Genomic DNA, 15,947 nt, shown 5'->3' on the forward strand with positions numbered 1-15,947 from the left:
AGCCCCTGACAAATGACAGCTCTGCTAGCGTTAAGCATCCCTAATGAAACATTCCAGGGGCATGATGCTGGCTTCTGGATTCCTTTTTCTGCCCCCTCCCCCCATTTTTTCATTACATAAAGCTGACAACTGCAGATTGGTCCTCTGTTGATTATACAGTCAGTTAAAGAAAAGAGTTCATGTCCATCCCAGCTTGTTTCACTTTGCTGCTTTTCCTCCACCAGCCCGACCTTCAGCTGCAGTAATATGATACGCTTGGCAGAGTCTAAGAGAATCTTTGGCACATTGGAAAGAGGCTTAATGTAAAGTCTACTTTTTTTTTTTTTTTTAATTTTTTTAGAGCTTTTTGAAACGCTAGTGGTTCTGCACAGCTTTGGCAGTGACTGCAGGGCTGCTCACAAATTCTCTAAATGCAACTGTGAGCAGAAGGATTACCAATGCATTCAGTGAAAAGAATGTCTTAGCAGCTGCCACATCTCCCCCTAAAAAGTATTAAAGAACGACATGGATCAAGTAGAGCAACTTTCTGCAAGCAGAAGGAAGAGCTTCCTCTCAGTTGACAAGAAGAGCAGTGGCTGTAGAACCATTGTGGGATTTTTGTGCGTGTTCCCTGTGGTGGCTTTGCTGGCTAGTGTGGGAGATCCAGCTGGAGCTGCGGTTCAGAAAAATCAGGTAGGGGAAGGGATCTGATTCTCAAGCACTTGAAAGGGGAGCGGGGACATCAAATACATGTGTGTGTGTATTCTGTTTAGAAGATTGATAAATTCAGGAAGCAATCTAAACAATATGTAAATAACTGTTAAGGTAATAAGATCTGTTTATGGCTCTTTGAGTCCCGTTTTGCAAAGGATCCTAAAAGGTAAGTACGCATCCGAGTAGAATCGGATTATCAGAGACGTGTGTGCGGCTTGCAGGGAGTGCACGAAAGATTTGGGGTGTCTTCGCTCCGAGCTGCGGCTGTTCTGCGTACCTCTGCTTTCCCAGCCGGGTGCGATGTGGCACGCGTGTGTTCTGGCTGCTGTGGCAGCGGAGCGCTCCTAGGAGCTCCAGAGGCAGGGCTGGTGGTGAGAGATCTAAACTGGGAGTTAACGCTGGACCTGCGGAAACTCTTAGCCGGTATTAACTCCCTTTGGAGATCCCTCCGTTAGCAAAGGACGCTGAGGGGGCAGACTGGTATTCAGGGGGAACTGTAGCAAGGCTCGGGGGCTCTCAGAATCTGGTCTTAATATTTGCTTTTTAACTTAATCTGAACTTCTTATTAAAAAAAAAGTCTTCTCTAAGCGCTTGCATCCTCTCCTGCTGTTTGTGTTTAGGAAGGTCCTGGCATCACACGCTCAGGGCTCGTATTAACTGGTGCTAAGTCAGAGAGTTATGCTGGGGTTTAGTTTCCAAGAGGGGAACTCCATGACTAGGAGAGAGAGGGGGGAATTAATTACATTTGTTACAACTCAGTGAAGTAAATTAACAAAGGTCTGACAGCGCAGGGGAAGTAGTGTAGAGCAGGGATGTTGACTGGTGCCTGCCTTTATATACGTTGGCATCTATTGCAGTTGTTGAGAGTTGAAGCACTTGTCCTTCTAGTACCTCCGAAGCTCTTTGAGCGTTTGAGACCTTGACCCACAGTCAAATGGGTTTCCTCCTGGGAGCAGCTGACCCCTTCTCCAGTTGGGAGTATTCCCATAGTCTTGGTTCTTTGACGTCCAGACAGATTCTTTGATCCAAATTGTACTGTTGAAATTTTTAACTAGGCCATTCCATTTCTGTCAGAATCCTACATCTGAGCTGCAGCATGTGTGGTACCCTACCCTTCCCCAGTTCATTTCTTAATTAAAAGCATCCTGTCGCACCAGTGGTTAGTAGAACAAAGACTAGAGAGGAGCAGAGACTGAGCAGAGTATTTGAGCAAGAGAACTCAGCCCTCTGCACCTCTCTTGATCTAGTGACTGGGTCGGAAGCGGGTTTCAGCGATTGCTGTTGGGCCAGAGTCACCCTTTCTTGGGTTTGTGCTGTGAGGATACGCTCTGTAGGGACACGGATTCCCCCCTCGTTGCTTGGTCAGCACTTAAGGCCTTAGGGTTTTAAGCTCAATGGCTGTGGAGACGCCAGTAATTTTCCTCCCTCAGGGCTGCAGGAGCTTTCCTTGTAGAAGGAGAAGCCAGCAGGCTCTTTCAAACTACCTAATTTTCCTCTGCTGATATCCAGGGGGCTTTAAGAAGAGCTGCAGGATTTCGCTCCGTGCTGGTGTCATTTGCTAGCTGGGTGGCAGAGGAGGCAGACTGGGCAGTGTGCATTGCTCGGCCCGTGCAGCCTGCAGCTCCCTGTGTTACCGTACACTGGAAGTGGCACCAGCTGGGCAGCGAGCTATAGAGGCTAGAAAGCAAATGCACTACGTGTTCTGCTGGCTTTGCTAAGGAGCAGGACACAGCTACTGAAGAGTGGTAATGCCTTACCTCACCCCATCATAAGTGATCAGGTCTCCTGAGTCAGAGCCCGTAGACTGAGAATTCGCAGTGCTGGCAGTTCTGGGCTGCTCCTGACTGACGCCAGAACGAACGTGCAGTCAGCCCCAATACTGGCAAGGGATCGTAGGGAAAACAACAAAGGCAGAAGGGATTTGCCTAACTCTACCCTACTCGAAAGAACTGCAAAAAAAGGGAAAATATTTTATTATCGTGTAATTATGAGCTAATCTTCTCCAGGCTTCTCTTACAGCTCCAACAGGTCATTGGTACACAGGCTAGCTGATCCTCCACCTTGTCTGTGCTGCTCAAAAGCTTGCAAAATTTTCCTTTCGTGTCAAGGGAAAATGGCATTCTCAGAGTGGAATCAGAGGTAGAAGCCACTGGAGATGAAGGGAGAGGGACGACAGGCAGTGTACTCGCATCACACGAGCCTTGGTGAAGAAGGGGCTAGGCCTTGAGCCGAGCGAACCAAAATGTATGGGTTCCTCAGCCAGACCCCTGAATGCAGCAAATGAAGTGACAAAGGTTAAAAAGGAAGAGGGATCCTGTGGGCTCTTTCAAGAGCAAATTGGCACCTGAAGGCTCCCGGCAATGTGATCAAATGCCCTGCCAAAAGCTTGCAGCTTCGAAGGCAAGGTAGTAGTTAAGGTCTCTGTCTCACAGGTGATGTCCCATGGCCCTTGTGTTCCTTACGTTCCAAGACGCTGCTGATTTCAAATTGTGAGTCAGACCCACAGTTGAGCTGGAAGAAAGACTAACAGACTGTCCTTCTAGGAAAGAAATATACTGAGATCAGAACACGATAGAAGCTAGGACAGTTCACAGACACGAGCGAAAGAGACTGGTTTCCTGTTAGGATGGAGTCCCTCAGCCTGTTCCCAGTCGTGACTGGCTGTAGTCATGGAGAGATGCCAGTGACTGGGGCAGTGTCTGGCAGCTGCTGCTTCGAGCTTCTTGGCTTTTCTGGCTGTTGGCTGGCTGTGAGACCAGGGACAGGCTGTTTTGACTCTCGGAGCCTCAGCTCTTCCACAAGTAAAATGAAGACAGCTCTTGTTTTCTGTAGAATGTGCTGTGAGGCTGAACAAACTCGTACTGGTGCAGCTTTTGTAATATGGCCACTACAAATATCACTTAGTGAGTGTCTTGGTGCCTCTGGAGCAAAGATGACCCAGAGATATTCAGTGTCTTAGTCCTGAAGAGGGGAGGCAGAGCGGGTGGCCTTCCAGAGAGCTGTGTTGGGTTCCATTCCTTCACCTCCACTGCTCAGGACTGAAAGGCTTTTATAGTTTGAGTCAGACCTGTCACCAGATTTTATGATGGCTTTAAATGCACTCCAAGGTTTCCAGGGCTCCTGTTTACTTTGAAGGCGTTTCAGATCCCCAGCGCCGCGTTATGAAGAGCTCTCTGCACAAAGCGTTGCCTGTTTTACTCATTTGTCCAGCGTTTCCTTTCTGCTGTGGTGAGGCTGGAGAGCAATAGCAAAGCGAAAAGGAAATGAGAACTTTCCAGGAAGAGCTGCAGCACTCGCTGCGGCCAGAAGCCTCCCGAGGCCTCATTTCTGCTCCGTCTGTGCCGCACTTGGAGAGGAGAGCGGGGCGGCTGCGGTGCCTTATTCCCGGATTACACAGCAGCTCGAGGGAGCCCGCAGCGCTCGTCCACCATGATCCCGTGCTGAGGAATCACAGAATCACAGAATGGTAGGGGCTGGAAGGGACCTCTGTGGGTCACCCAGTCCAACCCTCCTGCCGAAGCAGGGTCACCTACAGTAGGTTGTAGAGGACCTTGTCCAGGCGGGTCTTGAATATCTCCAGAGAAGGAGACTCCACAACCTCCCTGGGCAGCCTGGGCCAGGGCTCCGTCACCCTTAGAGGGAAGAAGTTCTTCCTCATGTTCAGACGGAACTTCCTGTGCTGCTCCCTTCCCTTCCTGGAGCGTCTGATCCTAAACGTGCCTCGGGAGCTCCTCACAGCATTGCTCCTCTTTGCTCTATCTTGGTTTTGTTCGCCGCGCCTTGCGAAGCCCTGATGGGCTGATGACTGCCCTTGTCTCCTGGGTGCCCGTGAGGGACTGCTGGTTGTGCTCCCCAGCCTCCACGTGCCCCGTACCTGGTAGTGTTTCTTTCACACTGCTCAGCCCTGCAGTCTCTCCCATCTCTTTCAACCTCCTGTTTTCTCTTTTAAGGAAGACGCCGCGTCACCTGGGCTTCGTGGAGCGAGTGCCTCTGCTTTGCACAGTCCGGCTTTCCCACCTCGGCCTCCAGCACGGAGAAAACGATACACGATCACGCCAGGGCACTTGAAATGGGACCACTTCAACTTGACCTACAAGTATGGACTCGCGTTAGCCCTAAGAGTTAGCGTTTTCTAAGTCATGCTCTGAGTTTATCCTGCCATGGTTATGGGTACTAACCGTATTGCTAATCCGTTTGCTCGGGAATGGATAGGTGCGAAAGCCCCTCGAAAGTAGGCAGTGTTTCTACAAATGCTACACTGCTCTCCTCCGCTGTGGACCATGCGAAGCGTGATCAGCTGCCTGCTGAGGCTGCTTACTGTAAAACCAACTGTTCCGGGGCAGGTTGAGGCTTCCCAGAACTAGGGACTGCCCTCAGAAGGTAGTGACTGTAGCGCTAACTCTGCCATGCTGCTGTTTTTAAAAGAGTTTGCATGAGCCTGAATGATCACTGAGGGAAATTGCTGCTGAAAGGTTCTGTGATTTCAGGAGGACAGAGCTCTGTTGGTGCCGAGTGCTTTTAGGAGTCACTTTCTCCCTGTTGTCTTTGGAGAAGGGTGCCAACTCACAGATTACTAACAAATAAAAAGCCCTTGGCAACTGTAGGGTGAGTGAGTGTTAACCCTGATATTTTCAGGCATTTCTGCCAAGGAACGTGGCTGCCCAGATCACTGGTTCCCAGCTGGGTTTTCCACAGCTCGGAGCCAGCAGCGTTTCGGCAGCACCGTACAGCTGTAGAGTGGTCTGGTTTTGAGATGATGGAGCGATGTAAATGTGCGGTGCTGGTTCTACTTTCAGCAAGCAGGCTCATCAGAGCCAAAGGTGATGGAGTCCTATGGATTTTCACACTGAAGTGTTCCTTGCTGCTGTCTGGCTCCACTGCTGGCATGAGGCAATGTCAGTCCTGTTAGGTGTGCAGCCTTGGAGCAGCTCTCTTCCTTACTTTGGCAGTGGCTGAGCAGCCCCTGAAACGGTCCAGTGCGATGGGCTGTGGTGGCAGCATCCTGAAAAGCTGCTTTTTCTCTCTGGGAAAATACTAATGGCATTGCTGAATGTTTTTCAGGAGAGCTAGCGTCAGTTCAGACAGCACGAGGTGCAGGGAACCCCTTTGGAAGCAGCTGGTGAGCACTGGCAGGTAGAATTGGACTGTCAGGGGAAGCCTCAGACTAGCAGGAGTCCTGGAGGTTTGACTGAAGAACGGCCGGTTGTTTGCTCCTGGCTGAGAGTCCACACTTTCCTGGAGACACAGGAGCCAAACCAGGTTTTTTCAACGTCTTGTGTGATAACAGAAGTCCTTTTAATGCGGCTGCTAACTCCAGCCACTCTGGACTTCAAAGTACAGAGCAAGCCCCAAACCTGACCTCTCAAGAGCTGCAGTCACGGAGCGTTAAACCACAGTGGCGTGAAAGGCAGGGCACGCTGGGTCTCTGAGAACGCGTGGAAGTGGCCTCCGGCAGCAGCAATGCGTGTTGCGGCTCTTTCTTGGCGTGGGGTTGAGGACATCACTGGGAGCTGTGAGGGTCTCTCTCACACTTCAGCTCTGGAAGGCTGACCAGGCTGTGACTGTAATGGGCGGGAGAGCTTTCTGTCACCAGCAAACGAGAAAGGAAAGCGCTGTGAGCTGTGTTGGCGGTGGGTTTGCCTGAGGTGGTGGAGGTAAGGAGTGAGAAGGCAGAAGGACAGCAGCACTTGGGTCTGCCCAAGCCCTACGCTAACCCTTTCTTCCCACAGAAGCAGGAGGGGGAGTATCTCCAGGTCACCAAATGCAGGCCAGGAGGACAACTGGGAAGGTGTGGCCGACGCTGCAGTTCCCTCCATCCTCTGGGTAGCGGTTCCACCGCCGGTTACGCAGCCGTCTCGCTGTAACTGGCGCTGGCCCTGTTTGCTGGTCGTGCGGTGGTGGTGGTTGTGTTGTTCCGTGGGTGATGCCGCGGTGCTGACCGGTACGCGTCGCCTTCCCGGCACACAGCAGGGGTCAGTTCTGCCCGTGAGACAAGGAACGAGCGGGTGGCACGAACCCGACTCCTTCACACTAAGCAGAGAACGTAGCTCCCTTTACGCTCATCCTGAACAGGCTGAGCCTCATCATAGTCTTAATTGTCCAGGTTTACACTCGTTAACAGCCTGGCTTGATACGAAACCTTCTGCTCCCTTTAGGATGTGCTGGGACGAAGGGAGAACATAAACAGCATAGCTAAAACACAGCCAGAGGGGATAGCAGAATATACACAGCTTTTCCCAATTGCTACACTTCAGGCAGTTTCCTGCATGCAGATCTTCTTTTGGGACCAGGTAAGTTCCCAGGAGCCGTCTGTGCGTGTCCATGGTACAACAGGGGCTCTGCCAGCCGGCACCAGTAGTGCTTGTACAGTTCAGCTGCATCTGTCCCTGTGGTCTGAGCAAAAACCTCTCTCAAGTGATGAGATTTTTGTAAAGGAAAACTTGTTTTGCTATCAAACCTTTGATATTCTTCAGAACTCGATTTCAAAAGTTGTGACTGAGAGAATTTTAATTCAGTGCACACGTGGTAGCCTGTGTGTTAGGCGTAGGACTTCCCTGCTGCTGAAGTGCAGTCGTCTCCTCTCTGAGCAGCCCTGCACAGCAGGCTGGGAGATGCTAGGGTAAAAGCAGTTTTCCAAGAAAACATTGTCTAAAACGAAGTGCTTGAGGAGGGACAAAAGCTGTAGTCCAGAACACGGGATTGTGAAGAATACCAGTAATGTGTTAGTCCCTGTGGGGTTTATTAAATGTTCTTAATATCCAGTTGAAGCTACTCCTGTTTTGAACCTATTGGAGTGAATGAACGGACTTGCCGGTCTGATGCAGCCTTGAGAGCCTTCAGCTGATGTTTGAGAAGGGAAGAGGAACTTTCCTGACGTTGTTCTGTGTCCCTACAGAATCCTGTCCTTCCCAAGAAACCTCATAAACGCCAGGGACACGCGCAGGGGACTGGCGGCTGCGTTCCGAATGTGGAGTGAAGTTTCGCCGTTCAGCTTCAGAGAAGTGCCACGCCACGTAGCCAGTGACTTGAAGATAGGTGAGGCTGCCCGGGGTCCTGCGCGGAGAGGACACCGCTGTGTACGTCAGCTCCACGGGGGACTGGTGGGGTTGCAGGGTGCGAGCCAGGAGGCCAGCGGCAGGAGATGGTCCTGCTTAGCTGTGTGGACTCAGCAGGGCCTCTTGGACAAGGACTGGGGCATCGTTTGCCTGTAATCAGGTAGAAGAACTACTTTTAAGTGCTCTAAGGAGATGTTAACGTCCTAATTAACCTTTTCTGTAAATCTTGCAGTCAGGGAGCTTTAGGTATTTGACAAGAATTAACCCCGAAAACCCGCCACTGGGACAGGATTATCTCGATTCCGCAGATGGGGAAACTGAATACTGAGAGGTGAAGTGACATCTCCAGGGTCACGCGGAGCCAAAGAGCGGGTGGTGGGTCCCACTGGTTTATGGTTTTAGTCTCCCTTTTGTCGATCCTGTTGAAGCACCATCTTTTCTCTGTGCTCTCCCCCTGCCCGTCCTTCTGCCCCTGTATCGCTGTGCAGTAGTTGCTCCCTGCGTTTCTCAGGCTTAGGAGAACACCAGCGCTGAGGCGTTCTCTGCTCGGTCTCAGCCCCAGATGTAAACCCTTCCTGGGATTTATGGGCTGTGTGAAATAGTTCTTTCCTGTGCAGATGGCGGCAATACTGAGATAACCAGCAGATTTACCGTTGTTTTGCAACACGCTCCTCACTGTGGAGTTGCAGGACGCTACTCGGAAGCACATGGTGTGCCTTCCCAGGGGCCTGTCCTGCTGCCGCCGCGGAGCTCCGGTGGCCCGGGTCCAGTGGGCGCAGGGTACAAGGCGATGCTGTCAGGATGCTAGCGACAGGACGGCAGGCAGTTACGACTCGAAGGCTGTCTGTTCATTTACGTTTAAAATGGAACAAGTAAATCCTGGGGTTATCATCTCACTGTCCAATTCCCCCCCCCCCAAAATAAAAATTCCATGTGATGTTGCAAAAAGAGCCAGCATTCCTTTCTGCAGCGTAGGCTCGTTCGTGTCCGCTGGAAACACTCGGAATCCAGGGTCATCGCAGGGCTGAGTATAGTTTGCATCACGTAACCTTCGCTCCTGACAACGGCCTTGCTTTTATTTTTCCTTTTGTGGCTCTGTAGGGTTGGAAAACACGTGGGATGCTGCAAGAGATTTCTCAGTAAACCACAGGTTTACAGATGCCTGTGTCCTGGCCGGGCTTACCCTGCCAGACGCACTGAACCTGCTGCTTCCTTCGCAGGCTTCTACTCTGTCAATCACACGGACTGTCTGGAGTCGCTCATCCACCACTGCTTCGACGGCACCACAGGGGAGCTTGCCCACGCCTTCTTCCCACCCAATGGGGAAATCCATTTTGATGACCACGAATACTGGATATTGGGGAACACGCGGTTCAGCTGGAAAAAAGGTAAGGCCCGTCTCGGGGAGCACACGGTTAGTGCCCCTGGGATTTAGATTTTAGTCCTTGTTCTGGGTTTGCTGACCAAGGGACCGGGGCGATGAGGACGATTTTCTGCAGCTGTGGAAGCTGCTGGTCACGCTCTCCTGCGGCTGGGCTGCTGTGAGGGGCCCTGTCTGGTGGCAGCGCCGCTTCTTTCTGAACAGCTCAGTGGACTTACCCAGTAGTTCAGCCACATGCTCGATAGTTACGCCTGGCCTCTGCCCACGCCGGCGCATCTCTGAGAAGGGCCAGGTTATATTGCTTTGACTTGCTGGCATGGCTGTTTACATTTTAGCTTTCTGGGGTCTGTAGGCATTTTGGGGTTTGTCAGCACCCAAAAATGTCTGTGTTACTTAGAGCTTGGTGCTTTTTTCTTCCTGATTTTTTTTTTTTAAGCAATATAAAAACTAACTTTAAATTAAAAGCAGATGGTCCCTGACTAACTAGCAAATTCAGTTCATGCTATATGATCAACTCAGTACCTTTGTTGAAAGGAAGATATGCTGCTTTTCACCAAATAAAAAGGAGATTTTAGGTGACATAGAGGGACTTCTGTGCTTGTTTTCCAAAGCACAGCAACAGAGAAGATGTAGGGACAAAGCCCTAAGAGAGCTGATTTTTAAGAGAAGAACTGGTCAGATTACATTTTGTAAAACACTCAGCTTTGAAAAGGTGCTCTTCTCCCTCAGACTTCTGAAGTCTGCTGACGTTTGTCAGGGATAACAAAAATCAGAGAGTTTGTCTGGTAGCAGACCTGTGCCGCGAGGTTGCAGAGTTCTCGGGGAGCAATGTGTTTCCTGGCCTGTGTTTTTCTGCAAGCAGCTGTTGAAACAAGCAGAGACACTTGGAAAACTTGATTCTTAGTGAAGTCTTACTGAGATTGTGGAATAAATCAGGGTCCAAAGTGCCGGTTCTGCTGCTGACTTTCTGTCCCAGCAGTGTAACTCCATTTGTTTATATGGAGACGGTCATGCAGTTGATGTGCACAAATTCAGTCATTTTTGTGAAATGGCAATAACACTCCTGACTTCAGAGGGCCCGCGTGAGGCTGAGAAAATTAATACTTGTTCACGACTGCTTCGCCTGCCAGAGCTGAATTAGCCCTCTCCATTGGCATAAAGAAGGATGGGAACAAAGCAGAACAACATCATTGTTCTTCCAAGTCGTGTCAGAGAGATTTAGGAGCAGTCTTTTAAGAAGAGCTCACAAAAGCCACCCACTAGGGCTCCCTCATTAACGTACCCATAAATGAAGCACAGGCGCAGGCTCCCCCTTTCAGGTGCTCTCTTGCCCTAAGCAGCTGGATTTAAGGCAGGAGTTGTGTGAGATTCTGGTGGCCTGTAATTGTGCGAGGTGTCAGGGTGGGGGTCGGTAGTAACGCCTCTTGGGGGTCATCCTTCAGTGAAAAGCCAGCTCTGCTGGAAGCAGGCTTCAAGCAGCTACCCAGAAACCCCAGTTTGCCCCGCAGGCGCTGGGGGATGCGGGCAGCAGCGGGAGGCCGGAACGTTCCGGCCAAGCATGCTCATTCCCAACCAGCCGTCTCCAGCCTGTGGGAACAGAGTTAGCAGGAAGCTGACGAGAGTGAGGACTGCACAGGGCGCTTCCCTCCGCGTCAGCCAGCGCCTTTCAGAGCAGCCTTCCTGTGGGCTGCTGCTCTGCGTCCCGCTCTCTGAAATGAGAAGCGTGTGGAAATGATTGGCCTGTCTGCTTGCACCCAGGCAGCTACAGAGAAGATAAAACCAGGGCAACCTTCGCTAAGACCATACCCTCCTAGTGCTAAAGTATTTCCTCTGGTTTTACACCAGGATTAGCAATCACACTTCACCGCACAACGGCTGCCGTTTTTCTGTTTCTCTTGCAGGCGTTTGGCTTACAGATCTGGTACACGTGGCAGCTCACGAAATCGGCCATGCCTTAGGACTCATGCACTCCCTGAACCCCAACGCCCTCATGCACATCAACGCCACTCTGACTGGGAAGAAGACCATCTCGCAAGATGAAGTCTGGGGGATCCACAGACTTTACGGTACGGGCAGCAGGGGTGCGCTCGGGGCAGCTCTTGGTAAAGGTTTGCCCCTGGACCCTGTGGCGTGAGTCCCTCACCCTTTGGCAGGACCAGGCTCTAAGCCCGCGAGCAGTAGGCAGGAGGGCTCTTACTCCTTTTTTTTTTTTTTTGCAAAGCAGAGGTAAAAGGAGGTGTAGCGTTGTCTGTGTCCAGCACTACCAGCTCCAGGTGCGCTGGACAGGAGGCTGGTCCTCAGGACAAGGGGTAATGGGCACAAACTGAGGCACAGGAAGTTCCGTCTGAACATGAGGAGGAACTTCTTCTCTCTGAGGGTGACGGAGCACTGGAGCAGGCTGCCCAGGGAGGTTGTGGAGTCTCCTTCTCTGGAGATATTCAAGACCCGCCTGGACAAGGTCCTGTGCAGCCTGCTGTAGGTGACCCTGCTTCGGCAGGGAGGTTGGACTAGATGACCCACAGAGGTCCCTTCCAACCCCTACTATTCTGTGATTCTGTGATTCTGTGATTCTGGTGGCCTCGCAGAGGTCACGCTCCCACCTCCCCAGCCAGCAGGTCTGAGAAAGGCTTCCGGCGGGGTCAGTCCATGCCGTGTCCCCCGGCTAAAAAGCCCTGACTGGATCTGTACGTTTGCAAAGCTCAGGTGCACAGAGGGAAGGGAAAAGCTCACGGGCAGAGGACAGGGGAAGGCAAATGGCTGGACTCGGGTGTATCAACACGAGGTGACAAAACTCTCCGCAAGCCAAAGGGGCTGCGGCAAGATTCTCTCGAGCTCCGCTGCGTTTGCCTGCTGCTCTTCAAGCATTACCTAGCGCAGGACTTGGAAACAGCAGCTCTCCTGAATCTGGATCCCTTCCTGTCCCTGCGCTACCCCTTACGCCGACCAGCCTGATGGTCAGTTTGCTGCTCGGGCGGAAGAGCCTGCCCCCTCCTCTGATGCCTTGTGTCTGCTTCTGTTTCAGGATGTAAAGACAGATTATTTATGTGCCCCTCGTGGGCACAGAAAGGTTTCTGCGAGAAACGCAGGAAGCTGATGAAGAAGCACTGTCCATCTACCTGTGACTTCTGCTACGGTATCTTGCCTTGTCCTCTGGGATGCGCGGTGGGGTTTGCACAGAGGGAGGGGGTGAAAGTTAAGTGGTGTTTGCTGCAGGGACAGGCAGGAGCTTAATTCCACGCCGAAGATCAGTGGACACAAGCGACTAGACCCATGGCCTCATGCATCTGAGCCAAGATCAAGGCTTGGAAACAGGAAGCAGGATTTATGTTTAAACATTTGTGGCCTAGAACATTTACCTGTCCCCTTCTTCTCTGGCTGAACTGACCCTACGACAGGGGCTTTCTGAGCACACAACTGCTCCGTGCGCCTCGGGCTGCTTCCCTTTTGGACCCAACGGGGGAAGCGAGATGCCGATGTGGTCAATTCGGAGGTCAGAGCTGCAGTGCAGTTCCTGATGCAGTGGTGGGACACAAACAAGATAAATGAGGGCTCGAGCACAGCTGGGCTCGAGCTGCTCTGCAGAAAAGCAGATGAAGTATGTTGGTCGCCTTCCCCCAGGCTCTCAGCTTTACGAATCCAGCTAAGGGACTAATGCAGGATCAGGTCACGTTACTGCAGCTGTGGAACTGAGCTTCAGAGAAAGACCTCCCGCCCTGTAGATGTACTGTATAGCTAGTGCCTCTCTCTCCAGCACAGAGGTATTTTTTTAGACGAGATTAATGCAAAGACGCAGTCAGATAATTACAAACCTGTATACTCTAAGGGCCTGTTCATATACTGAATGTATACTCTTCCATATGTATGAAATGGGCAAGTTGATTTTTATCCATCTCTGTCAGTTTACGTGCCCCCAGATTGCTGTCTTTGCATACGAATAATGCTACATCTCCATCCGAGAACTGCTCAGTAGGAGGCGTTTTTAAATTAATACTTCTGAGGTTCCTTGGGTGATAACGTAATGCCATGAGAGTGTTTTGGAATGGCTAAAGCTTGATAATGAGATATGCTAACTTGTGCCTTTTCTTTCCCTCACCTCTGGTGGGTAGAATTCCCGTTTCCAACCGTACCCCCTACGCTGCCCCCGCCACGGACAAAAACCAAGACGGTTTCTGAGGGCAGGAACGTCACCTTCCGCTGCGGACAGAAGATAATTCATAAAAAAGGCAAAGTTTAGTAAGTACTCTATCATTTATTCCAGTCCTTTAGGAGACTTTGCAGCTTACATGCAAACAGGGTGAGGAAGTAAGACCAATGAGCGGGCATACGAAGGCAGTTTACCTGCCGGAGCACGTCCCTGTCTCTGGTGGCACCCACAGCGGAAGGAGGGGTGGCCGGCTAACGGCGAGAGGCAGCGGGCAGATGCTGTTCGTGGCATCGCAAGCAGAGCTATCGGGAACGAGCAAGCAGAGTTGAAAAAGGATAAAATCCGATTCATGTGTATAATATTCACATTCCTACCCCCAAGTCAAATTCCCTGGCCCATAGTCTGCAAAAAAGCAGTCGCACACTTACCCTTTCAGTCAGTAGTGTGTTAGCTCTTACTAAGGCACAGGCGTGTTATTTCTGGATGTATCTAGAACTGAGCGAGAGAGGCCCACGTCCGTGGGTTGGTTTAGACTGAGGACCCAAACTCCCATCAGCTTTCAGTAAGGTTCAAGCTCCTGAATTACTCGGGATAGCACCCTGGTACAACTCCCATCAGCTACCCGTGTAGTAAAACTTTACCTGGCTTCGTTAAAGCCCCGTCTGTGCTGCACACTTACTCAGGCAAAGCTTACCAGGAGAAATACTTACTAGTATGTATTGCATTGTACTGGACAATTTGCAGTTTAATTTCTATTATTTTTCTTATGACAGCTGGTATAAAGATAAGGAGCTTCTGGAATACTCATATCCAGGTTACTTATCCTTAAATGAAGATCACATGAGCATCATTGCAAATGCAATTAATGAAGGAACTTACACTTGTATAGTCAAGAAAAAAGAAAGAATCTTGACTACCTATTCCTGGAGAATCAGACTGAAGCACTAACGAGGGCCCTGGAATGAGCACTTCAGTGACTGCTAATTCTGTTTCAAATACAGAATCTTTCTTTGGCATTCATATTTAATCTCCAGTAGTGCAACTGAACTTCTGCATCAGCTGCTTCTTACCTTGGGCAAAAGAGACGCCGAGACTTGATTACTGGAACATAGACTCTTCCAAATTAGTTTTAATGATAAAGAATATCTCACGTATGTGCTGTACAGAGAATTAAAGAAATCTTTTTTAAAAAAAGTGTCAGATTTTGCAGTTAAAGTATGCGGATCACTGCGGACTGCGGACAAACAAGACGGTAACTCTTCACCAGACAGCCGGATGAACAGCTCGACGGCTCAGCCGTGTCGCGGCGGAGGCAGAGGTACTGTGGAAGGAAAATGACCGGTTACGCTCTGTAAGTGTTTTGCTGTCATTTTTTTAGATCCTGGTGCACTTAAAGACCTAATATTCCTTTTTTTTTTTTTTCTTCTCTATTTGTCAGAAGGAGGACGTAGGGTCACAACAAACCCTTTCTAATTACTCCATTCCGCATTTCAACACGTTCAGTTCAAGTATCCACAGAACATTTTCCCCCCACAGCCGCTTTCCTGTGGTTTGCGCGTATTGGTCGTGTAATCTTATCCCGACAGACTTATTTACCTCCATCAGCAGCCAGCAGCTCCTCGTGACTTGTCCTGGTGCTGTCTGATCAATAAACCTGTCGACTCCTCCAGCAGAGATGAAGTAATTGCCATCCCTGTGCTCCCCCGGTCACCCCAGCGCTGAGGCCTCGTGCACTCAGACGTCAGCAGCCGTGGAGGATGCGTTTGCACAGGCACGAGTCCCTGACAGTCGTGAAATTTAGCAAGATCCTCATCCAGTATGAAAGCAGCCTACATGGTGCTCTGCTTAGGTTTATCCTTTTTTCGTTGTGCTCTCAACCTCTTGTACCAAGTTTCTTCTTACTTCAAAGCACCAGCGCAGCTGCGAAGCGCCTGGCGCTCTGCAGCGCAGGTTCGCAGTCTGGGACGGCCTCTGCGCTGGAGCAGGAAGGCTCCGTCCGGAGAATCCTCCGCTGTTCTGGGACAGTTTTACCGTCACAGTTAGCTGAGAGCACAGCGCAGTGTAAAACTTGCAAACGCACCTTTGCATGGACAGTTAAGCTCAGGACCACAAAAGACAAGCGCTCTAGTCACAAACAGACACGTGAGACAAAATAAACGCTGAGATGCAGGAACCGAACGATGCTGCACTACTCGGGGAGAGCTGAGATTTCCCTTCTGCCAAAAAAGCCAAACCCAGGAGTTACACATCTTGCTCCTATCCGCATTACATTTCCATTGCAATCCAGCATTAGGTTTTCTTTGTTCTACTAAAACGATCCCAACTTAGATGAATAATCCTTTTTGTCAGGAACATGGACCTTCCCGTGATGCCCGCAGTGGCTGCAGCAACGCCAAGGGAGCTAGGAAGGAAATAATTCCACGGAGCGCAGGAGGCACAGCACAGCCCGAAATCAGAGAGCGCGCAGTCACGGTCTCGTCCTTCAGAGCTTAGCCCAGGCCGTGGCACCACGGCTGTCCCGGCCGGTGCTCAGGGGGACGCGGCAAAGCCCCGCTTTCGGTGTGGGACTGAGCTCCGCCGATGAGGAATCTTGCTGAAATCACGCCTGCCTCAGGTAACAGAACGGTTTCTCCTTCAGTACCAGGTGATCAGTTGGGCCTCAAGAGAAAATAGT

General features: G+C 50.8%; 1 protein-coding gene across 1 annotated transcript; it reads left to right on the forward strand.

Annotated features, from left to right (window-relative positions):
• Positions 1–364: 364 nt before the first annotated feature.
• Positions 365–14,221, forward strand: MMP23B (matrix metallopeptidase 23B). The gene is made up of 8 exons (XM_075437097.1): positions 365–672; positions 4,644–4,789; positions 7,589–7,728; positions 8,969–9,136; positions 11,031–11,195; positions 12,152–12,262; positions 13,236–13,362; positions 14,047–14,221. Exons 1-8 carry the CDS (start codon positions 505–507, stop codon positions 14,219–14,221), a joined length of 1,200 nt encoding a protein of 399 aa, XP_075293212.1. The 5' UTR covers positions 365–504.
• Positions 14,222–15,947: the final 1,726 nt, after the last annotated feature.

Source organism: Opisthocomus hoazin, chromosome 16 (genome assembly GCF_030867145.1).
Source record: "Opisthocomus hoazin isolate bOpiHoa1 chromosome 16, bOpiHoa1.hap1, whole genome shotgun sequence".
NCBI classification, from domain to species: Eukaryota; Metazoa; Chordata; class Aves; order Opisthocomiformes; family Opisthocomidae; genus Opisthocomus; species Opisthocomus hoazin.